Raw genomic sequence first — 23,852 nt, 5'->3', positions numbered from 1 at the left:
CTTTTCCTTTTTCCCAACTTTTCTTCCCTTCAGCCCAGGAACTTGCACGTCGGCAGGCGGTACGGGTTCACGTTGTCCCAGTACTTGTGCCTGACGCCCTTCCACTCGTCCTTGCTGTCCAGATCCGGCACCTGAATGTCGATCCATTCGGTGTCCATACCCGCCTCGAACAGATCGATCTCGACAATGCGCGTGTACACATCGTAGCACACCTGCCTGTCGGCTCCCAGCCCGTTGTAGAAGCCGAAAAGACCCTTGCTGTCCAGCAGCGCGATCACGTAGTCTTGGAAGAAGATCTTGAGGTCTTTGTAGTCCTCCGCGTACGTGTCGAAGTAAATCCCGTCCAACACCACGCCCTCCTCGACAAGCTTGGGGAGAATGTCCTGCCACCTGCCCTCGTGAACGGTCACGTTGGGCTTGTCGTACCAGCCGTTCTCGCGCATGCGCTTGTGAACTTGCGGGTGCGCTTCGATAATGTGGTGCATGGCGGGGTCTTTGGCCAGGAATGCTCCGTCGACGATACCCATGCCGAAGCCGACGTTCATGGTGCGCAGGCCGGTGCGGTCGCCGACCAGCTTGTCGACGGACTTGAACATGATCTCCGTCTCCCAGTCCATCATCACGGCGTTCTTGTCCGAGTCGAGCAGGCGGTCGCCCGAGTATTCGAGGTCGGAGGCCAGGTAGTCTTCGCTGTTGACGTTCGGGTTTGCGAGCTCCGTGGGCTGGACGGTCTCGCCATTGGCTGTGGTCTGGACGAGAGTAGGCACGCTAGAGTCGGTCTCGTCGGCTGCGGCGTCTTTGCTGGGGTTGGGAGTCGGCTCGAAGCCTTCCACAGGGTCGTGCACGTCGCCGTTTCCAGTTGCGACAGGAACCTCAACGCCAGCAGGCGAAGGCTCGAAGCCCTCAATCTTTTCGTCCTCGTCCTCTTCCTCTGAGTCCTCCTCAACCAAAGGTGCGAAGGCGTCTAGACGGTTGAACAGCAGCTCCGCCCTCATGCCAGCCTGCACAATAGCCTCGTAGACGGTCTTCAGCTTGAGTCTGTTGGCAATGCATCCGGGTGTCTCGTCGTTGTTGTCCAGCTCGTTCCAGATGGCGCCGTTCTCGAAGAGCAGCTGGACAGTCTGCAGGCAGGACTCCTCGCCAAGTGCCGCGCCGTGAACAAGTCCGCCCTCGCCGTCGGCGTCTTTCATTTCCTCATCGTCTGCTTCGCACGCAGCGACGGCGGCGTGTAAGGGCGCAAAGCCGGTGTCAGGGTCTTGCACGTTTGCAGCACCGACGTCGCTGCCCAGAAGACGGCGGAGAGTCTCAATGTCGTGGTTGGTGGCGGCCAGGAGGATCTCGTCGTTGGTGGTGTCGAGGTCGACGCCGGCGGCCATGGCGACGTCCTGCTTCTCGGTCGTCTCGCCGGACATTGTGGGCGAAAGAATTGATGTGCTACTGTAGAGGTGTGTGAAGGATATGCTGGGAGGAGAGGGTATATGGTGAGTATGAGGATGTTGCTGTGGTGTGTCGCAATGCTGGTCTGGTGCCGGTCAAGATGCTCGGTCTGCCAGCCCCACCTCGTCTTTTTCTCTTGCTGCAGAGAGCAACGCCCGCCCGGCGCGCCAGGCAAAGCCAGGCAAAGCCAGGGTCCCCTCGTTCTGCCCCGCCAAACCCACGTCGTCCGCGCCGTCGGCTGTGGCTGCCTGGATGCCTGTCCGTCGTCGGCCCGTCTGCCGAGACACCTCAGGCCACCACACGCCACGCAACGCCAAAAGATATCACATCGCACGCCTCAAGTTTCAACCAGCTTGGCGGACGAGTAGGCGCGGTGGGAATTGGTGGTAGGAAATGACAGAAGCAGGATGACGAGGAGCTGGGGGTGATGTTCTCACAAGAAGTACGTATGCATGTACAATCAAAAATTTGCCGCATGTGCAACACGGTCCTGCACCGCAACATCATCCAGAGATCAGATAAACGAGCCCCAAGGTCATCCGGCGAATGGCCGTTTCTGCCACCATCATTGGCCGTCCTCGGCACTCGTAGGGCTGAAACTACGGGCGGCCATGTGGCTTGGGGCGGCGGAAGGCGACGGACGTCATCCTTGCGAACGCTTTGGCCTTTGGCCTGGGCGCTGCGGTGCACTGCTCGCCATCGCCTGCCTTCGCCTGCGCGAGTAATCACCCTTGCCTGATGGCGTAGCCACCGACATCCACCTCACCCGACGTCCATCATGCATCTCCTCTCCTCTGCCTTGTGATCTTGTCCCGAGCACTGCATCGTCGCAACACCGCCGCGTCAGCATCCGCCATGTCTGACGCGCAGCCCGCATCCCGCCCGCACTTGCAGCACCATGATACTCTCGACGCACCACAGTTGGTCGGCAAGCTAGGCCGGAATAGCATTGCTGAGCTGCAGCCCAGTCTTGCGTCTGCATCACCCTCCAATACCGAAAACACCGCTCCCAGCAACGGCAACGGTCACGGCGATGGCCACGCACCGAGCAACGGCAACGGCGTGCACAAGCAGGACTTCGCCTCACGCTCCAAATCCGACTCGGCTATTGTAGACCAAGAGTCGAGTGATGAAATAGAAGACTACGATGACATCCAACTCGACCCGGACACGCTCGTCGCAAACACGAGGAAGAGCTTGGACGAGTCCTACAGGCCTAATGTTGAGAATGGCGGAGGACAGACACGGCGGCAGTCTGAGCCTGGCAGCGACGGCGGCCTGAATCGCAGGAGGAGCATCCAAGTCAAGCTGCAAAAGACTGGCGTTAAAGGTGAATACGTCTTGACGGCCGACGATCCCGAAATCAGCGAGATCTTGCAAAAAGGCATCGAAAGGGAGAAGCGTGATGCCAAGGACAAGACGAGGACACGATTCCGAGATCTGGTCTTCACGAGACAGTTCACTACGTTCGACCGACAGAACCCAGCCACATCCGAAAGCCCTTTCTTCGGCTTCTTCACTTTGTTCTGGCTAGCTATGGTCCTCATCTTCGTTCAGGTTTCCATGCGCAACTGGCGCAATCACGGCAGCATTTTGGGTAACAACCAGATCATGAAGCTGATGTTCAGCCGTGACCTCCTGGTACTTGGGATTACAGACGGCGTCATGTGTGCTGCAACCGTCGAGGCTTTCCTTCTCCAGAAGCTTGTGCAAAAGGATTATATCAGCTGGGCTAGACAAGGCTGGATCATTCAGAACATCTGGCAATCCGTGTACCTTGGAACTGTCATCTGGTGGACGTGGTTTCGTGAGTGGCCGTGGACCCACTCTATCTTCATCTTCCTGCACTGCCTAGTCTTCATCATGAAGATGCATAGCTTTGCTTTCTACAACGGCTATCTTTCGAGTGTGAGCCGCCGAAGGAAAGCACTGCAACGAAAGCTCAAGCAGCTCGAGCTTGCTCAGCCGGTGCCCAGAGATCAGGGCAAGACCGAGAGTGCAGACATCGTTGGTCAATCCAACGGCAGCCTGAAGAACCGCCGCCCTTCCATGCTCCGCACCAGCACAAACCTAGCCACCGAGAAATCCGACGTTGCCACTGTCGCCTCCGCCATCGAATCTGGTCGTCCCTTCGACCTCGCCCAACTTCAAGCATTCCAGAGCGTCATCAACTCCGAGATCGCCGACCTAGACAAACAGCTCGAGGGCAAAATGCCGTGTCCCGACCGGCACAACACCTACCCCTCAAACCTCCGCCTCGCCAACTTCGCCGAGTTCATCTGCCTCCCAACCCTTGTCTACGAGCTCGACTATCCCCGCCAAGAGCGCACCAACTGGTGGTACGTCGCGGAGAAAACCACCGCCACCTTCGGCGTCCTCTGCGTCATGATGGTCATCTCCCAGGCTTTCATCTACCCGCCCGTCGCCCGCACCGTCGCCATGAAGGAAGCCGGCATGCCGATCGAAGAGCGCTGGAAGGAGTTCCCTTTCATCGTCTCCGAGATGCTCTTCCCGCTCCTCATCGAGCAGCTCCTCACCTGGTACGTCATCTGGGAGTGCATCCTCAACGTCCTCGCGGAGCTCACGCGCTTCGCCGACCGCGGCTTCTACGGCGACTGGTGGAATTCTGTCTCCTGGGACCAGTACGCGCGCGACTGGAACCGGCCCGTGCATAATTTCTTGCTCCGCCACGTCTACCATTCGAGTATCAGCAGTTTCCATCTGAGCCGCAACGCCGCGACGTTCGTGACTTTCTTGCTCAGCGCTCTGGTTCATGAACTTTGCATGGCGATCCTGTTCAAGAAGGTCAGGGGTTATCTGTTCACGATGCAGTTGCTGCAGATGCCGCTTGTCACGCTCTCGAGGACGAAGTTGTTGAAGGGGAGGACGGTGCTGGGGAATGTTATCTTTTGGCTGGGATTATTTGTCGGGCCGAGCTTTTTGACAAGCTTGTATCTGGTTATTTGAGGGAGGGAGTGTGGTTGAGTGTTGTTTATATAGATCAGAGCTTGCATAGTACTGCGTATTTTCATTCGACGAGTTGTCTACCAAGACGCGAGTTTGTCACACATCGACCCTCGAGTCGACTTAGGATGGGAAGATGCTCCGTTCGACACTTCCCTGCGTTTCCTAACGGACGCTGCTGATAGACATCTGCATTCGTTTCCACTTTTGACGTGCTGATGTTGCCCCAGAGCAAGTCCCTCGGCTCATCATTACACCGACCCTCGCCAAACTTGCTTCCCTCCACCACGTCAGACTTGGCGACTTTCCTCTGCGCTCTCCTCACGGCGCCACTCTTTTCTTCGGGCCGCCTCCAGTATTGCGGAACCGAAGACCCGTCGTGCAGGTTGCGCGAGGTTGACTTCCGCTACGGGAATAATACCCACGTGCGATCGGCTTGCAATCGCCGCGTGGGAAGGGATGGCGATGCGCGAGCTTAGCTGTGCGGTTCGAGTTGCCGGGGTGGACGGGTAGGAATGGATATTTGAACGATTGTTGCATTGCACGGTAGGTCCTCAAACTTCGTTCCTCTTGTGATATCTCTCTGTACAGTTTGGACAACATGGCGACTCCCACGGTCGCCTCGATACATGACGTCTCTCTCCCAAAGTTCTGCAAGACTGGTGCCACACTATCAGTAAAAGAAGTCACTTCTCCGGAAGTTATCGCTCATAAGTGGCTTGCATCCTTCGAAGCTGCTCTCTCCAGTGGCAATGCCAGTAGCCTCAGCAGCGTGATCCACGAAGATGGATGGTGGCGCGACCACCTCGCCCTCGACTGGGAATTCCACACACGTCGGGGCATAGCGGGCATCATCGACCTGCTGGAACCCAGGATCGCGAAGGTCGGCTTCCGCAATCTCAAGGCTTACGAGTCCGGCCAGTTCGCACCTAGGAAGGAGACTCCCATCGAGGACTTGGAGTGGGTGGAGACTATGTTCTCTTTTGAGACCAGCGTTGGAACCGGCAAGGGCATGGTCAGACTGGTCTGCTTGCCCAGCGGCCAGTGGAAAGCTCATATGATCTATACTGCTCTGCAAGAACTACACGCTGCGAGAGAGATTGCCGGGCATCTCAGACCGCATGGCGGAAATAGTTCGCTGAAGGGCGGTGCGGCTGAAGGCAACTGGTATGAGCGGCGGGAACGCCAGAAAGAGTTTCTGGACGACCAGCCGGCGGTTTTGATTGTCGGCGTCGGGCAAGCTGGTCTCAACCTGGGCGCTCGTTTGCAGGCCTTGGGCCTGTCGGTCCTGATCGTCGACAAGAACGAGCGTGTCGGTGATAATTGGCGTCACCGATATAGGACTCTCGTCACCCACGATCCGGTCCATTTGACGCACATGGCTTTCATGAAGTTCCCGGAAAACTGGCCGCTGTTCACGCCGAAAGACAAGCTCGCAGACTGGTTCGAGATCTACGCCAGCGCCATGGAGCTGAACATCTGGATGAGATCCAGCATCAAGTCCGCACACTTCTCCGACAAAACCCAAACCTGGACTGTCGACGTCACCCGTGGCGACGGCTCCTCGCGCCTCATGAAACCCTCCCACGTCGTCTTCTGCACCGGCCACTCAGGCGAACCTCGTATCCCTTCTTTCCCCGGCCAGGACTCCTTCAAAGGCACCGTCTACCACGGCAGCAAGCACAAAGGCGCCACTTTCCATGGCGACGTCGCCGGTAAGCGCGTCGTCGTCGTCGGCACCGGTAACTCGGGACATGATATCGCACAGAACTACTGCGAGAACGGCGCTGAAGTGACCATGCTCCAGCGGCGCGGCACTTACGTCTTGTCTGCTAAGAAAGGCCTCCTCATGATGAACGAAGGCTTGTACGACGAGTCCGGACCGCCGACCGAAGATGCCGACATTTTCGGACAGAGTCTTCCGCTCCCGGTCCAGTTTGCGCTGAACGTGGGCGTTACGGAGCGGATCGCCCAGGCTGAGAAAGAGAGTCTGGATGGTCTACGCAAGGCCGGTTTCAATTTTGATGCCGGGCATGATGGTTCGGGAATCTATAGGAAGTACATCACGCGCGGTGGCGGGTATTATATTGATGTTGGCGCCAGTCAGCTGATCATCGATGGCAAGATCAAGATGGCGCAGAGTCCGGAGGGGATCAAAGGATTCACGGAGAACGCACTTGATCTGGCTGATGGGAGGGAGTTGCAGGCGGATGTCGTTGTGCTTGCTACGGGGTATGACAGTATGAATACGACGCTGAGGAAGGCGATGGGTGATAAAGTCGCTGACAGATGTCGGGAGGTGTGGGATTTGGATGAGGAGGGCGAAGTCAATGCGGTGAGTGCCTTATGGTGTCGGTGTAATCCCATGGAAATGTGCTGACCGTTTCGTAGATGTGGCGGCCATGTGGACATCCGAAACTATGGTTCATGGGAGGTAACCTGGCGCTGTGCCGCATTTACTCAAAGTTTTTGGCACTGCAGATTAAGGCTCATGAAGAAGGCTTAGTGCATCAGGTGAGAGATGAGGCTCATGGGAGTGGCTAATTGGAACGTCATTACTTGGCTACATCAACCGTACCGAATGAACTCCGTGGCGACCTGAGACTTTGGGCTACTCTGTTCCTGATAAGGATCCATGAACTCGACGTCCAGCTTGTCGTGTCCGGAGCTCAGGACCCCGTTCTTGCCAACAATGTTGAAGCGGAGGTCAGCGGGACCGATATTGACAACGAAAATGAACTCCGCCTTCCAGTACTTCTTCCCGACTTTCCACAGCTGCCTGTTCTTCAGCTTCATGTCATTCCCCGTCAACTGGTATTTAATCATCACAACCTTCTCGCAACCCTTGTCGGTCGTCAATTGGGGTAGCTGACCAGCTGGGAGCGACGACATCACGATTTGTGCCTCGCGCGTATTATGGTGATCGTGCTCTCCAAGCGTCGCGGTGTACCGGCGAGGGATCCCTTCACCGACTTTGATCTCTTCTCCTTCCTTGACGAACCACCTGACGCAGTCAGCATTGAACCGTCAATTTGACCTCGCGCGGGCTGTGGGACTTACTCGACTAGGTTCGGCACCCACCTGCCTCGGTTGAGATTATCCTTGAAGAACTGCAACCCCTGATGTTTGCTCTCGTCATAGGGTGCTCGGACAACGATGCCATAACTATTGCGGCACCTTCGGGTTTTGAACACTTCCTGCCCGATGGAGGTGCTGAGTCCGAGCTGCTGTGTCCGCTCACGAACAAGTCCGCGTACGACGGCAAGTTGACTGGAAGTGTGTCAGCATAGTTGGGAGCTGCTCTGGACGCTTTCGACTCACGGCTCAAGCACCCTCATGATCCGGATCAATGATGTGTTGTTGGACTTGAATCCGTAGTTCATCTCGTATCGTCTCTTTACCTCCATGTAGAGATAAGGTGAGCTACCCAGCCCGCCGGAAAGAATCACATACGACACCTGCTGGTCAGGGAATCCGGTTTCCAGCGCCATTAGCCGTTCATCGATCAACTGGAAGATTTGCGTGATTTGCTCGTCGAAGAAGTCTTTCAGCGTCGACCTGTCGATGATCATCTTCGAGTTAACGATCCCGGCTTCGGGAAACGACTGCGACCCGGCTAACCCTTTGACGTCCAGGTAGAATTGCTCGACCGGCGGGTTGGGAAATGAATGTTTCACTGTCTGGAATTTTCCGGCCAACATCTCTTCCGCCAGATACATGGGATCTTGGTCGAGATGTTCCTTAATCAGTTGGAGTCGCCCCCCGATGTGTTCTGCCATCTTGAAGTCTATCAGGGTGGAGCCGACAGAGACGCCTTCGACATGGTCCAGAGGCTCGAGCTCGATTCTTCCGTCTGTCGATTTCACTCGAAGAGTGTTCACGTCGGTTGTGCCGCCGCCCGCCTGCGATGGTTAGTATGCTCCATACGAAGGGGCGGGGACCGTACATCGCAGATCAAGAAGATGTCTCCCTTACGGTATTGTGTCGTCGAGGCCTCAATGGCCGCGGCTTCAGCCTCGGTCAGTGCGATGCGTACAGTCTGGTTCACAGTCCCCGCAAAACCGGCTTTCTTGATCAACTTCTCCAAACTAGCAATCATGGCGGGATTTGTCCATGTCGTCGGCGTGCTGAAAGTGTATTCCACATTCATCGTCCGGAACCTCGGGATTACCGTGTCGAAATAATTCTCGATCTGCCGGTGTAAGCAGGTGAGGTAGTCGAAGTACCACTGCCTTGCGTCATGGCAGCTATACGGCCGGTAGTCTTGATATTTGGGATCGAGAGTCAGCTTGAACTGCTCGCGAACTTCGATGGTCTCGTCGCCAAAGACCGACTCGAAGCCCCAGTTCCGAAGTGTCTTGCGCGTTTTGCTGTAACCGACTCGTGTTGCGACTTTGTCGGCTTTTTCCATACCATCGTTGCTTGGCCATTGATTGATCGTTTTGGGATCGCTCCAGTCGGGTCCGATCGAGTAGGCGACTCCCTGTTCTGATCAGCTGCGCTGATTGGCAAGGAAGCAATTGTGGAGAACCGATCTTACCGAGCAGGTCTGACCAATGTCGATCCCGACCACAATATCTGGCCTTCTCATGTCCAACATCCTTACAATGTGAATGAGATTGAAGTGAGTGTCGAGATCTGGTCGGACTCTCGACAGGGCTGCCAAATTTCGGCGACGCGGGGCATCTTCAAGACCTGGGTTTCCAGCCTTGTTTGCAACAAGACGAGGCTGTAGAGCTCGGCGGACCGGTGTACAGCCCTGATTTGATCACCCATCCACCCCTGCTTCAGCGATGCACATGCTCCCGAATCAAGACGTTACCCGAACCCAGGCGCGAGGCTGAGGGTCTGTGGGTGTGTGATTCTTGCTGTTGCGAGCCGACATTGCAGGCAATCACTAATTACTGCATGCAGCGTGCAGGAGGCGTGCATGCCGCTAAAATCATATTCTTGGCCTCTGCGAAGGGAGTTGTGCGATGCGGCAAATACGGACGTTACATTGCTTGGGTCAATAACGTAAGTTTCACTCATTGTACTTTCACACCTCCAGAATATCTTGTCAAATTTTCTGGACAGCCAAAATAATATCGTTCGAAGAGTCTTGAAAGGCTGATTAGAATGGCTTCAATAATTCAACCCGTGCCTACAGATGGATCTGTGGGAATCTTCACCAATACCGTCGATGGCGCGAAACAGGCTACAATAGCAACATGGAATGCAGCATGGAATCAAGGACCTCAAGCCTGGCCCCAAGATATTACTCTATACATCCCTCTCAGCGCGACGAAAGGAAACCGTGTGGCGGACGCAAAAGCTCTCAACGCTGCTTTTGGGCCACCGCGCCAGACAGACCCGCCCAGCCCTTTCCAAGTTTACGTCGGGAATATTGATTATGCCAAAGCCGAGACCGGCGACGAATTCACCGTGTCAAAAGGGAGTACCCTTTTCGTGCCAGTGGCAGAGCAGCCGACAACTGCTCTCTCATGGTTTGTAGAGAAACTGCAGGCCATCATGATAGAAGCGCCTGACGCAAGGAGTGAAGCGCCTGAAGGCCAGATTCCGTCCACCGACACTGTGTCGCAAGACTCAGGTAAAACGAGCGACTCTGGAATCCAAACAGCGACCGCGACCCAAAATGGCACATCCAGTTCTGGTTCTCCCACACCCAGCTGTGAAGTTGCCGTCACTTCAACTCCTGCGTTCCGAGGGGGCGTCGCAGGTGGGATAGCGGGTGGCATCTTGGTGGGGTTCATGATTGGTTTTCTGGTCTGGTTCTGTTGCTATCGACGTCCAAGGACGAGATCACCGAGATCTGATTTGAATTCATCAACGGCTGTCGAACCGCACTTCCAGCCGAAGCATGCGGCCTTTGCTAAAGAAACTCAAATATTTGAGGTTCCGAAGAGCGTCATTGGCTGGCAAAAGCATCTGCCCCAGGAGAAAGATGATGCGACCGTTGTCAGGGCAGTCAAGGCACTTTACGACCAAATTCAGATTCACATTGAAGGTTTTTACCATACAAAGCAAGGAAAGATTGGAAACCAGGACACTGCGATCCTCGAACGGTATCTCTCGGACTCGTTGCCGGACAGTTTGAGCGAATTACCAAGTGATCTCTCACTGCTCGAGGGAATCTTGGTCCGTCGGATAGTGCATAGAATCTCCCTGTGGTCGAGCACAAGGCAATCCTTGCTCCCATCCGAGTACACCAAAGTTCCAAAGCAGAACGAGTGGCACATGGAAACAGATGATGAGAACCAAGTACACGCCGCGGAGTCCAAGAAAGGTGAGCACTGAGTCCGAGCATATTGTCATCAATTTACCTGCTGACCCGCATAGGCTTCTCTCAAGCATTTACGCAATGGCGTATACTGACTAGCTTCTTGACACCGACTTCAGCGGAAAACCCTGAGTATCAGAAACAGCTGGAAACGAAAGTCGACTATGCAGCAAGACCTCTGACTGAGGCTTTCGCGCCGTGGAGTCTTGATGGCAAAAACGTTGCCGACCGCGATGCCAGTCTGCGCAGTATTATGTTGATGGCGAGCGATGTAGGACTCTTAATTTTCGCGCAGCCTTCTACCTTTGTGTTTGACTGGTCGAGCAAAGAGGGCAGTGTGATCATTTCGCCGGCCTTCATCAAGAGGCTGGACGAGTCAGCTAGACCTCTACGATCACCTCAAGTGATGATTGATGCGAGGCAATTGGCGATCTGATGTCGAACGTATGACTTCATCTTTGGCTTCTTCGCCATCTATGGAACACAACGGTGCACAGGACTTCGTGGTTGCATTCCAGTATTGAAAATCATTGCCCACTACAGTTTTGCGTGAAGGATCTCATATAATTAATCAAGAGATGTTTGAGTGCTATACGTCGAAACTTTCTCAGCTGTGCCAGTTTGGTTTGATCCCGACATCCTCTCCAATAAATCCTGAGAATTGCCGAAGGTGGTGGTCACGGCTTTGCTCTTGTCTACAGACAACGCAAGGCTTTTCATTTTAGTTCAAGGCTCTAAAGGGTTTTCCACTTGAACGCGGACCCGCGGCTGAAGAACCTAGGCAATGTTTTTTGTGATTGTGTTGCAGAAGTGACGCGAAGTCTCTGTGAGCCTGATTGGCAGCGGCCTCGACCGGTGAGGAACTCCATGATCTAGTCAGGCTTTGGCTCATGGAGTCGTGTTGCATCAAGGGCGACATTGCCCTCGCAACCCGTTGGCTCAGCTACGCCATCCCTCAGCCTTCTATGTGGCGCCATGAACAGGGTGTGTACATCAGCTTGTGATATTGCTCTGCCATGGCGTGCATACATTAAACAGCTCTCAAGGATGCAGCGGTTCGGCCATGTCCGAGCGCGTTCTGGCCGCAGCCCATTTGCTGCCACGAGGCTGCATTCTCAGCCTCGTCTCCAGTGATTGGGCTTCTGCGCACAAGTGTAACCCGCTGGGAGGAAGCTGAGCCTGCCAGGTGTGACTATGATCAGGCTGAAACAGCCACAAAGCTCGCGGAAGCGCGCTTGGATGCAACCGAGCTCAACATGGTGCCCATGATTCGCTTGTGCAGTGTCGCGCAAGCACGTTTTCACACGCTCTCATGCGGCTTACAAGCGACACTGAAGGCCGAGCAAAAAGGGAAACCGGTGATGATTGGAATAAATTGATCAGGCTGAGGGATCAACTTCAATAGCAATCTACTGGGATGGATGCACGGCCCGAGCATCTGGAATCGAAAATGCTGTATTACATACGGTGGCGCTGTGACTATCGAGAACGGAAGCGGATAGGTCACTTCGATGCTGCAACGGCCCGCAGCTGAATCCAATTCAGGCGATCGAGACCTTGCTGTAGTAGGCGACGAGTGGAGCCCCGGGAGCCTTGTGAACATCAGATGAGTTTAGCTCGAGCTGAAGGGTCAGACACCAGGGAGGTGAGTGTTCCGATCAGTAGCCTTGTTCAGTGTTGTTCTTGGGTAGAGACTGGTCCCCTTTTCATAATAAACATCTAGACTTTGCATCTCGCAGCATTGAATGGCCGCGAAAAGCGCAGTCCAACCCTGTCGAGATGTCTTTAGAATTTGAGGAGAATGTCACGAAGCAAACTCGAATATATCGAACTTTGGGCCAAGGATTGAAGATCTTCCACGATCACCCGTTTGCCGAAGTAGAGTGAGCTTTCCACCGCACTCTCTGTCGAATCATCACATTGACGTTGGGCTAGTATTCTTGCAGTGCCAGGACTGGGAACAAATCCTGAAGAGTGTTGGACGTGGAAGCCTGACAGCGATGCAAATACTCATCTCCACGTGGCGGACGGTACTCCGGTGCCTTCGCGGCCAATTCCTGCTTCAGACCACGATTTCAACTGGCTGAGAGATCCAGACGGGCTAGCATCAATCTTTGAGAAGTCTCGAATCATGCTTTACGACTATGCTTCTGCTTGGCGCGGCCGCCGGAAAGTGAGGGCTACAATGAAAAGTATCTGCACATGGCTTCTGGACGATCTCAGGGAGAAGCGCAAGGTAGAATGACATCCCCATTCATCGAGTGAGCAGATACTGAACCTGTTTTCATAAAGGTCGGGAATGATATGGCGCGGCCTCTGATCATCATTGGTCACAGCATGGGCGGAATTGTTGTCGCAAAGGTACGATCTCAACCTCGCGAAGAATAACCAAGCTGATAGGCCTAGGCGCTTTGCATGGCCAAGTCAAAGCGAGAGTTTGAGCCCATTGTGAATGCCACCGTCGGGTGCGCCTTCTTCGGCGTCCCATTCAAGGGTTCAGACATGGCCAAGATCGCTTTGCTGCACAGTTCCGTCTTCGGGCAGGATGCGTATGAATCGCTCCTGGCATTCATGCGTACCGAGAAGAACGACACACTGGACGAGGTGACCAGTGATTTCATGGAGATCTGCACAAGACTGGTACCGCCGGTCGACCTGTTTTGCGCTTGGGAGCAGATTCCGACCGCGATGTCTTACTCTGACAGATTGCCGAACTTACTACAACAGCCTTTCCTTAAGCAAGGAGCTCGGATGGTAATGGATTTCGGCATCTCTGCCTTTGGAGCTAGCACTGTAAGTCGAGTTCTTCGGTCGCAGTGTGCAGGACTGACAAAAGACACAGCATTTCGTCGAAAAGGAATCAGCGGAGCTGCAGGGAGCTCACAGCGTTGGCCTGACCGCGGGTCACAGTGATCTCGTCAAGTTCGAAAGTATCGACTCGCCCAAATTTGTACCCGTTCGAATTGCGCTGTCCAAGATGGTACGAGAAGCTAGAATGAACGTCAGAAAGCGGGCTTTGTCGTCCGGAGAACGTTTGTTGCCGCAAAGGTTCATCAATCAGGTCCGAAAGTCGCTTTCCACAGTCGATATGAGAGCAAAATTCCAAGCGAAAGTCGGAGATCGGGTGATCACATCATGGCTTGAGGCAGAGCCCCTCTATCAGAAGTGGCTCAGTCCTGGAAGTCTTAAAGAGCCTAAAGATTGCTACTTATGGATGAGAGGTGGCCCCGGACTGGGCAAAACGAACGCTTCACTAGCTGCGATCCAGCGGCTGGAGCTGAGTGCATCGAACTCCACCATTGCAGATGCTGCTGGCATTCAAAACCAGGAGTTTCTGGCATTCTTCCTTTGCGACTGGTTCCCAGGATGCTGCTCAGCGGAGGACGTTTTGAAGAGCTTGATCATGCAGCTCATCAACCAAGACGAATCTTTGGCTCAGCATGCCAGATGGTTTGTGCCGAACCCACGATACCGTGGTCCAGCGCACTTTGACAGCGGCCGAGCAGCAGCCTCTGCCGACGCTTCCGGTGCGAAAGCTACGGCCACTGTTGACAATCTGTGGAGATGTCTGCAGGACATGATCGAGGATCCGGCAGTGAACAGCATCCATGTTGTCATCAGCAACATGCATTGCTTAGATTCTGGCGCATCCACGAATGCGCTTCTGGCAAAGCTGCGATTGACGGCATTTGAATCAAATCCATCGGCACGGAAAGCCAAATGGCTTGTGACCAGTCGGGATGAGAAGCACATTTCTCATTACTTGACGGCGCAGTCTATTTCGGCAATTGATCTGGATAACGACGCTGAGTACGGGGGCAAAGTCAAAGTGTCCAGGCAGAGACATGCCAGAGACGCAATCGTGCAACTGAAGTCGGCAAAGAACTACAGTCCGGACTTTGCCTACTACGTTCGCAATTTTGTCGAAAGTCAATCACAAGATGAGAATTGGATCGATATCCTATTCATCCTCTTGCACGCTATGCCAAGCAGCGACAACAGCTTGATGATCAGGAAATGGCTTCGGGAGACTGGAACCTACAATATGCCGAGGCTCATTGACCACGCTTGGGATAAGGCAAGCTCCAAGCCCACAGGGATTTCAGAACACGCGCTGACCTTCTCCAGGTTTTGAATCACGAGGAAGATGCTATGCTAGAGATTGAAGAGCTGATGCATTCCATGACCATCGCCTACGAACCTCCGACCTTGGCAGAACTGGCCGTGCTGACCCAGATCGAGGATCTCCGCCGGTTGGAGGAACTTGTACGAATGTGCTCTCCCATTCTCCAGATGGACGAGATGGGCAACAAGATCCTCTTCACCAACCCAGAATTCCGGGATCGGCTTTCGGTGGTGCTTCACGGAGATGCGGCTTCCGCGAGCTCTCAGAGACGACGATATCACGGCTTGATGGCGCTGAGATGTTTCAAGTACATCAAAGCAACTTTCAACTTGGTCGACGCGCAGCAGTCGTCGCCTGAGATATCTGCCGATGGCAACTCGTCAGCCGAAAGAAAGGTCGTTGCGGCAACGCTGATACGCGATACAGATGTCTTGGTTGCCACCCACGAAGACGAGGACACCAGGGAGAGAGCTGGGACCGCTTCTTTGGCCTCGACAATCACCTGCTCCTACCCTGTGCGCTACTTCTTCCAGCATATCAGCGAAGGCTTCCCAGACGCTGTACAGGAACTCTGCGACTATGACGAAGACTTCTGGGGAGGGGATTCGATCGCAAGGCACGGGTGGCTGAGAAGTTTCGCCACCATGTCGGGGGACTTCAATGAGTTGAACACGACGCAGATGTCGGCCTTACACGTTGCTGCGGGACTCGGTGCGAATGAGCTGGTCTCCATACTCGTGACCAGGTTTGGCGCGGGACTGCTCTCTTCTCTCAACGCCGACGGAATGACCGCGGTAAGTTGCCTTCCTTGGTTTGTGAGAGTACCTGTGCTGATCTGGATAGCTCCACGTTGCTGCATTTAAGAACAAGTACGACGCTGTCGACACGCTGATCAGAGCAGGCGCCGATACTGAGTCTGGCGCTGGGAGTTCCGGAACCGCTTTGCATCTTGCTGCGCTTCGTGGCAATCACACAGTGATGAAACTCCTCATCGAGAAAGGGAGCGACGTCAATGCATTCAGCCAAAAGATCGGTCCAGTCATCAACGCCGCCATCCGCTCAGGCACGGTAGATGCGGTCAAGCTGATCATGGGCGGCGAGGTGCATTTCGACGTCGACTACACAAGATGCGACCCGCCTCTCACGCTTTCAGCCGGAATCTCCGAGCCAGGGCTCTTCCGAGACATTCTTCAGTCAGGCAAGATCAAGTGGCTCCAGAATGTCAAGCTTTTGGACCAAGCGTTGATCGCTGCCTCATACTCCGGCCGTCACGAAAGTGTCTGCACACTGCTCAAGTTCGAGCACGTGTACACGAACAACACGGTGGAAGATGCAATCCTCTCCGCGGCTCTTGAGAAGAACTGGGGCTGTGTCAATGAGCTGCTGGAATACACCATCAACGATACCGCGAAAGGAAACAGGAGAGACGTCTATCTCGACGCCACGTTTTACCTGACAGCAACCAGCCGCGAAGAGCATCTCGACATTCTGCAGAAGATCTGGGAGTTCACAAGACATGGCGTTTCGAAGGACATTTGCGACTTCTCCTTGTACCAGGCCACCGTCTTGAACAAAGGATCAACAGTGGGCTGGCTTCTGAACACATGCGGAGCGGATGCCAACGCTCTTGCTCAGTGGCCAAAGTCGATCGCCGTATATGCTGCCGACACGTCTGCCACGACAGACTTTCTAAACCCTCTGAATGCAGCCGCAAGCTCAGGCAACGTTCCGATACTGGCAGCGTTGATTGAGCATGGCGCCCAGATTGACGGCAATCGCGGATACGCCTTACAGATCGCTGCTGGTGAAGGCCACGATGATGCGGTCAACATTTTGTTGGAGCATGGGGCTGCAGTCAACAAGAAGGCATTCGACAGCGAAGAGCTAGGCTTCTTCAGTAGCACCGCCTTGCAGGCTGCTTGCGACAACAAGAGAGTAGGGGTCGTCAGAATCCTCATGCAACACGGAGCTGACCCGAATCTCGGCGGAGGCGTGTTTACCAACCCAATCACGGCTGCAACGCAAAAAGCCCAGCATGAGGTCCTCGAGCTGCTCGTCTCCCCGCCAGGCATCAACGTCAATGTGGTTGCGAGCGGCGATGGATCTACTCCTCTGATCAACGCAGCGGCGCACATGTCCATGGAATCCATTGAGTTGCTAATCCGACATGGTGCCGACATAGACGCCAGGAACGCGGACGGAGACACAGCGCTTATCATGGCGGCGTGGAAAGGCGACGAAGCGTGTGTGAACTTATTATGTGATGCGGGTGCAGACGTGACATACCGAAGTCCCAACCGTGGACTTCCGCTGTCAGCCGCCGCAAACGGATTGAACCCGTCCTGTGCGACGGTACTCGCGGACAAGATGAACACCAGCATCGATTCATACAAGGAACAAGGTCAGTGCAAGAACCTTACCAAGAACTCAAACCTTGCTAACTGTCCCAGTCAAAACGAACCCTTCGAAGGAGCATCTGCGGAAGGCACTCGAGGATTTGCGCGAGCGCGACGAGAACATCGAGGGGTTGAAAGTAATACTCGCAGAGGCGCAGGAGCAACTCCGAAGCAGCCATAACGACATCGAGTTCTTGCAACACGAGAAACAGCGCATGCTGGCAGCGAAATCCTTCCAAGGCCAGACTTACGAGTCTGCAGGTCAGATGGTCAAAGCAATGCAGAATGAGCGTGCGGAACTCTTGGTGCAGCTCAGCGCCGAGAGAGGTCAGACCGCTCTCGCCAATGACTCTGTTGAGAAAGTTCAGAGGCTTCTGGAGACCGAGAGACAAGCCAATGCCGCGCTCAGGAAGAAGCAAGAGTTGGGCATCCTTCAAGACGAAGTGAAAGCTGCGGACGAAGCTCTGAGTCGAGAGACGCAGATGAACCTTGACCTGCGGGATGAGATCCGAGATCTGCAGGAGAAGATGCGTAAGACGGAGGAACAAAGCATCGCAGCGCAAGCGAGCCTTGAGTCGGCAACACAGGTTGCCAATCTCGAACGAGAAATCCAAGAAAGACTCAAAGATGACATCAAGGTCTTGGAGCGCAAGTACCGCGAAGAAGTCCTCGCAAATGTCAAAGCGAGCGAGGAGAGAGGCGGGTCCAGCCCTCCAACGAGTCACAAGTCGCAAAGCGATTTGAGGCCTCAGGTTATTCACGAGGAGTCCTCCTCTTACGTCCCCCAAAGGAAGGGTGGGTACGCCAACGCCAGACTATCCTCTAATCCGTTAAACCGTCCTGTCCATGCCTCCTTCGACAGCTCAGTTTCGCCTCCAAGGAGCCCTCCAGCTAACGGTAACAACGCCAACAGAAGCCCCGACACACCCAGTGGCTTTAGGACGGTGCATGGCTTCCACGGCCGAAGCGGCGCGCTCGGAGGCTACCCAGCGGAGAGAGCAGGGCTGCCACTGCCCCGCTCCAGGAGTGACGATTTGTATGAGAGCTCGATCGCTGATGTACAGCGAGGGAACAAGACAGATGGCGGGCACGCTTCGCGGTCGAGGGGACCTAGCACGGTGGGTTCGAATGAATCGTGAGAAGGGCGGGTGGCGATGCTGTGTGGCGTGTTTCGATCTGAGGCTTTGCAAGTGATGATTTGCGCATGGGAGGCGGCATGTTTGGCGTATTTGTTAGGAGGGTATCAACCTCGCGTGGGCTTGAAGGTGGGCAGACGAACGCTGGGCCAACTCCGACGTAAGGTCAAGTTTCGCGAGCGCGACGTTAACCCTAATCTGGTAACCCTAATAACCCAGTTTCCACCGTAATACCCCATCAAGAAGCCATGGCAGACAGCGGCTGGCACCTCGCCACGGCTCCAGCGACGCATACTCCGTCCGATGACCCAAATATCAATCTGTCCCACTCTATCGACGAAATGCGCAAAGATGGAGCCGGCGGCCGAGCGCGCGATTCCACCTGATTGAGACTCATTTGTGGAGCCCGCGCGCGGCTGAAGCCTATTCGCATTCGCGTCTCCCCCCAGAGTCGCGCCGGGTGTCGCATCTCCCGCTCGCCTCTTGACTTGGCACTCGGCTTTGCAGCTCCAGGCCGCAGTGTTCACCAAGGCGACTTGTTATTTTGTCGCCTGATCCGCGCGTGCTGAGGACTTTATTTATGCAGGAGACATGCACCCTCATCCTCCAGGCTTCTTTGCCGTCCTTCCCCTATGGCTGCAAGCTGATACCGCCTTAATCTCGTCGACGCGCTCCCCCGACTAATGATCATCGCGTCATGCGGCTCTTCAAGCGGAACAAAGGCAAGGATGGGAAAGATGACAAGGAGCCCGAGAAGGGCAGCGACTCTGAGTCCCGAGACACGAAAGGTCCTTCAGACGACGACTACGCGCACGCTGGCCTTACTGAAGCCCAGGCGAAGATCCTCAAAGACCAGATCGGCTTCTCCGACGAGGCCAAGGCTAACATTTTCTCCGCCTACCGGTATGCCAGTCCCGCCGACTTCCTCCTCGTCGTTGTCAGTGCTATATGTTCTCTCGCGGCAGGCGTGATCGCGCCTCTGATGATCATTATCTTCGGTCAGCTAGTGGGTGACCTCAGCAACGGCTCCGTTGCCAACATTGGTGCGGCCGTGGGCGGCAACAGCGCAAGCAATCAGCGCATCCTGTATCTGGTTTATCTGGCGATCGCTTCTTTTGGGCTTGAATGGATCGCTACGGCAGGATGGCAGCACACCGGCCGCCGCATTGCTCGGAAGGTCCGTGAGGAGTATTTGCACTCTCTGCTGAAGCAGAACATCGGATTCTTCGACACCTTTGGTACCGGAAAGATGACTTCTCACATCACCTCAGATATGAATGCAATCCAGGAGGCCATCTCGGAGAAGGTGGGGCTGACCCTGACCTTCACGGCTACTGTCGTTGGGTCCTTCGTTGTCGGTTTCGTCCAATACTGGGCGCTGGCATTGATTCTGTCTTCTAGCTTGCTAGCCATCTTGCTTTTCATGGGCGCCGTCTCCGTACCAATGCAAAGCACTGGCAAGAAGGCCGGCGAAGGGGCGTCGGAAGCAGCGACGGTGGCAGAGGAAGCCTTCAGCGCGATCAAGACGGTCCTGGCTTTGAACATGCATGAGCGTTTGAAGGCCCGATACGCGACATCTACGCACGTTGCAGAGCAGTGGAGTGGCAAATCGAAGTCTTACACTGGCATCATGCTTGCTATCATGATGTTGATCGTCAATCTCATGTACGGACTCGCTTTCTGGCAGGGCGACAGGTTTCAGCAATCAGGGGATGTCGACATCGTGGCCATCATCATCACCCTCTTGGCAATCATGACGGGTTGCTTCTCAGTGGCGATGATCGCGCCAAACTTCCAGGCCTTCAACGCTGGCACGACTGCTGCAGCTACAATCTTCCGCGCTATTGATAGGGTGTCACCCATCGACGCTACAGACATGCAAGGCTCGGACGCTGGCAACATTCAAGGCGAGATCGAGTTCAGAGACGTGCGACACGTCTATCCATCTAGGATCACGGTCAATGCGCTCTCAGACTACAACCTACACATACCTGCCGGCAAAACAACTGCTCTTGTAGGGCCAAGCGGTGGCGGAAAGTCAACGGTCGTCGGGCTGCTTCAGCGTTTCTACACACCAGTGCAAGGAACCATCACCGTCGATGGCGTCGACATCACCAAGTACAATCTCGGCAGTCTAAGGCGACAGATATCCGTCGTGAGCCAGGAGCCTGTTTTGTTCAGTCTAAGCGTGCGCGACAACATTGCCTTTGGCCTGTCGGATGTTCAGAGAAAGCAATACACTGAACAGCAGGTTGACGAAGCTGTCATTCAGGCCGCAAAGCAGGCTTACGCTCACGACTTTGTGTCACGACTGCCGCGAGGCTACAAGACTTCAGTTGGCGAGCGTGGCGTGCTGCTATCCGGTGGACAACGACAACGCATCGCTATTGCTCGTGCTCTGATCTCCGACCCTAAGATCCTACTGTTTGACGAAGCGACATCCGCTCTGGACACCGAAAGCGAGCGCTACGTTCAAGCTGCTATCCAAGAAGCAAGTCGCCATCGCACCACTATCATGATCGCGCATCGCTTGTCGACTATCCGCGATGCGGACTCTATCGCCGTGATCCTTGGTGGACAGGTGTGCGAACAGGGGACTCATAGCGAACTCCTTGCTCTCGGAGGTACTTACAAGAAGCTCGTAGACGCACAAGTCCTATCGAAGGACACTGGAGGTGACTGCGAGGCGAAAGACTCCGAGAAGTTCGGAGAGGCAGAGATTACCGAGGCGGAGCTGTCGCCTGCCGTCTCTCGGACTAGGACTCACGACAAGCTGGGGACAAGCCTCCGACGGGCTTCAACAACCCTGTCAGCAACCGATATGGACGACAACAATGATCTTGACAAGGGAACAGGTGCTGGGAAGAAGCACTCATGGTGGGAGGTCAGCAAGTTCCTCTACCACTACAATCGGCAAGAAAAGTGGCTTCTAATCGGCGGCTGCGCGTTGTCAGTCATATCAGGCATGGTCCAGCCCGTGGGCGCTGTTCTGTTCGCCAAATCTATCCTCGCGATTGTTGCCCCGGATTTCGTCGGCCTCAAGATCAACTTCTGGGCTGGCATGTATCTGCTCGTGGGCTTCGTGGCTTTCTTCGCACTTGCAGGCAGAGGCTACCTTTTTGGGATTGCGTCGGCGAGACTTACTGCAAGGTTGAGGAACACCATATTTGGCTTCAGTCTAAGACAGGAGGCGGAATGGTTTGACACGCCCCAACACTCGGCCGGTGCTTTGACTTCCATGTTGGCTACAGAGCCTGACAACGCGGCAGCTATTTCGGGCGCGACACTCGGTACCTTGATTGACGGTGCGGTCACCCTCTTCGGTGGCATGATTCTGGCTCTTGCCATTGGCTGGAAGCTTGCGTTGGTATGTATATCAGTTGTGCCCGTCATTCTTGTCAGCGGATTCATTCGAGTCTCGTTGTTGGCAAAGTTCCAAGTGATGGCGAAGAAGACGTTCGAGGACTCTGCGGCCTCGGCATCGGAGTACATTTCTGGAATCAGGACGGTCGCATCGCTGTCAAAGCAGTCGACGGTCTGGCAAACCTACCGGGATCAGCTTGTCGATGCTGAGCGCAAGAGTATGAGATGGGTCATCACCTCTTCATTCTTCTTCGGCATCTCGCAAGCCTCGCAGTTCCTCATTTTCGCCTTGGTCTTTTGGTACGGCGGTAAATTGATCGGCTCGGGAGAGTATGGAGCTGAGCAGTTCTTCATCTGTAAGGTGGTCCATGAATGAGAGTGACGGCGTTTAGAAGCTAACATCCTGTGACAGGCCTTGCTGCAGTAATCTTTGGTGCGCAGTCGGCGGCCAATTTCTTCGGTTTCGGCCCAGACATCACCAAGACAAGGGTCGCTGCGGAAAGACTCATCGATCTACTGGGCGACGATTCGACAGAGAAAAAGGCTTCTGGCGAGAAGATTGACGGTAGCAACAAGAGTCTGGAGGGCCACATACAGATTAACGACATCCGCTTTTCGTACCCTGGACGCCCAGCAATTGTGCTTGACGGTCTCAGCCTAGACATCCCAGCGGGAAGCTTTGTAGCTCTCGTCGGACACTCGGGTTGCGGCAAGTCCACAGTCATCAGCCTGATGTCTAGACTTTATTACCCTACCTCCGGATCAATCACCGTGGACGGCACAGATCTCAGCTCCCTCGAGGCCAACATTCTCCGCACTCAACTTTCCGTCGTCGCTCAAGAACCTGTGCTGTTCTCTGGGACCATCCGCCAGAACCTGCTCATGGGTTTGCCTCTCCACGAGGAAGTCTCGGACGAGCGCATCGCCAAAGCCTGCCAAGACGCCAACATCGAGAGCTTGATCTCGTCTCTCCCGGATGGCTACAATACTACTCTGGGCAACAAGGGCGTTCAGCTCTCAGGTGGACAGCGACAACGTATCGCCATCGCGAGGACTTTACTCCGCAATCCTAAGATTCTCCTTCTCGACGAGGCGACGAGCGCGCTGGACTCGGAGTCGGAGCACCTGGTGCAAGAGGCTCTCGATAAGGCTGCTGAGGGCAGGACTACGATTGCTGTAGCACACCGGCTGAGTACGATTCAGAAAGCGGACAAGATCTTTGTCTTGCAAGCTGGAAAGCTGGTAGAGAGCGGCTCGCACGCGGAGTTGTTGCAGAGAAAGGGCGTTTACAGCAGGTTTGTCAAGGAGCAAGATCTGGGAGGTACGGGCACGTGAGGTCGTTCGCGTCCAATGTATTTGTAGCAAGGGTACATGTTGTGGTGGTCGGCGTCTACTCGTGAGACACCAAGTTTTTGCGAGCGTAGAATACACCATACTCACTTCTTCAATTTGCAAATCTTTTTGCGCTACCGCTGCAGTAGGGACGTCGATGCTAACCTCGCTGATCCGACTCAGTCACCTCATATCCGCCGTCTCTGGACCAATTGCAACAATCTCGGCCGCCGCGGTCGGGGGAAGCCCGTCTCACCTCACCTGGATTCGCCGAACCCGTCCACCGCACCAGCTCGTTTACGCGCCGGCCATCGGCCCTCAGCGGACTCGCACAGACTTTCCTGGCAAAGTTGGCTCCCTCTTACTATGCATGCCGTGAACCTTGCGCAAATCGCTGGTTCGCTGTAACCGCTTGGTATGGAGTATCCTGAGCGGACTTGGAGAACCGCCCTCCCTACTTGACGCCCAAGTGAAGTTGAGATCGCATCGCGGCGGTTGGGAGTAGCTGACTGGTCATGCGTGCTTCCTCGACACATAGCAAAGGCCGGCCATGCAGGAAGGTAATGCCAAATCATCGTCCGATCATTGCCAATCTCTTGTGGCGTAAGACCTACGTGCTCAGTCGGAAGGTCCGGACCATCGGATCGCCGAGTCCAAGAGCGTTCCCATACTCATCGCAGGTATTGCCGACATGAATGATCGAGCCTTCTCGCATTTTGTTGAAATCGGAATTAGACACGCGCCAAGGGGGCGACATGACGACTTCCAGAGTCCTGGCCGCCCAGGCAAGCGGTCTTTCCACTTGTGTCGCGATAGAC

General features: G+C 54.9%; 7 protein-coding genes across 7 annotated transcripts; 5 read left to right on the top strand and 2 right to left on the bottom strand.

Moving 5' to 3' along the window:
* Nucleotides 1-29: 29 nt before the first annotated feature.
* On the bottom strand, nt 30-1,412 carry WHR41_06275 (uncharacterized protein; the record flags this gene model as incomplete). Its single annotated transcript, XM_069374880.1, has 1 exon — nt 30-1,412. One exon carries the CDS (start codon nt 1,410-1,412, stop codon nt 30-32), a length of 1,383 nt encoding a protein of 460 aa, XP_069227481.1.
* An 880-nt stretch (nt 1,413-2,292) lies between these two features.
* On the top strand, nt 2,293-4,404 carry WHR41_06274 (uncharacterized protein; the record flags this gene model as incomplete). The annotated part of the gene is made up of 1 exon (XM_069374879.1): nt 2,293-4,404. One exon carries the CDS (start codon nt 2,293-2,295, stop codon nt 4,402-4,404), a length of 2,112 nt encoding a protein of 703 aa, XP_069227482.1.
* A 598-nt stretch (nt 4,405-5,002) lies between these two features.
* Nucleotides 5,003-6,945, top strand: WHR41_06273 (uncharacterized protein; the record flags this gene model as incomplete). The annotated part of the gene is made up of 2 exons (XM_069374878.1): nt 5,003-6,736; nt 6,793-6,945. 2 exons carry the CDS (start codon nt 5,003-5,005, stop codon nt 6,943-6,945), a joined length of 1,887 nt encoding a protein of 628 aa, XP_069227483.1.
* A 24-nt stretch (nt 6,946-6,969) lies between these two features.
* Nucleotides 6,970-9,001, bottom strand: WHR41_06272 (uncharacterized protein; the record flags this gene model as incomplete). Its single annotated transcript, XM_069374877.1, has 5 exons — nt 6,970-7,405; nt 7,462-7,671; nt 7,723-8,303; nt 8,348-8,884; nt 8,942-9,001. 5 exons carry the CDS (start codon nt 8,999-9,001, stop codon nt 6,970-6,972), a joined length of 1,824 nt encoding a protein of 607 aa, XP_069227484.1.
* Nucleotides 9,002-9,519: 518 nt separating this feature from the next.
* WHR41_06271 (uncharacterized protein) lies at nt 9,520-11,117 on the top strand (the record flags this gene model as incomplete). The annotated part of the gene is made up of 2 exons (XM_069374876.1): nt 9,520-10,687; nt 10,741-11,117. The coding sequence occupies 2 exons, from the start codon at nt 9,520-9,522 to the stop codon at nt 11,115-11,117; spliced, it is 1,545 nt and encodes a 514-aa protein (XP_069227485.1).
* A 1,343-nt stretch (nt 11,118-12,460) lies between these two features.
* On the top strand, nt 12,461-18,342 carry WHR41_06270 (uncharacterized protein; the record flags this gene model as incomplete). The annotated part of the gene is made up of 8 exons (XM_069374875.1): nt 12,461-12,564; nt 12,617-12,917; nt 12,974-13,042; nt 13,088-13,474; nt 13,524-14,759; nt 14,810-15,601; nt 15,651-17,208; nt 17,258-18,342. The coding sequence occupies 8 exons, from the start codon at nt 12,461-12,463 to the stop codon at nt 18,340-18,342; spliced, it is 5,532 nt and encodes a 1,843-aa protein (XP_069227486.1).
* Nucleotides 18,343-18,873: 531 nt separating this feature from the next.
* On the top strand, nt 18,874-23,171 carry WHR41_06269 (uncharacterized protein). The gene is made up of 2 exons (XM_069374874.1): nt 18,874-22,058; nt 22,115-23,171. The coding sequence occupies exons 1-2, from the start codon at nt 19,037-19,039 to the stop codon at nt 23,035-23,037; spliced, it is 3,945 nt and encodes a 1,314-aa protein (XP_069227577.1). The 5' UTR covers nt 18,874-19,036; the 3' UTR covers nt 23,038-23,171.
* The last annotated feature ends 681 nt before the right edge of the window (nt 23,172-23,852 follow it).

Source organism: Cladosporium halotolerans, assembly GCF_011745625.1.
Source record: "Cladosporium halotolerans strain TM138-S3 chromosome Unknown Sca26, whole genome shotgun sequence".
In the NCBI taxonomy this organism is placed as follows: domain Eukaryota; kingdom Fungi; phylum Ascomycota; class Dothideomycetes; order Cladosporiales; family Cladosporiaceae; genus Cladosporium; species Cladosporium halotolerans.
The sequence above is the reverse complement of the archived record's forward strand: the minus strand, read 5'-3'. Positions and strand labels throughout refer to the sequence as shown.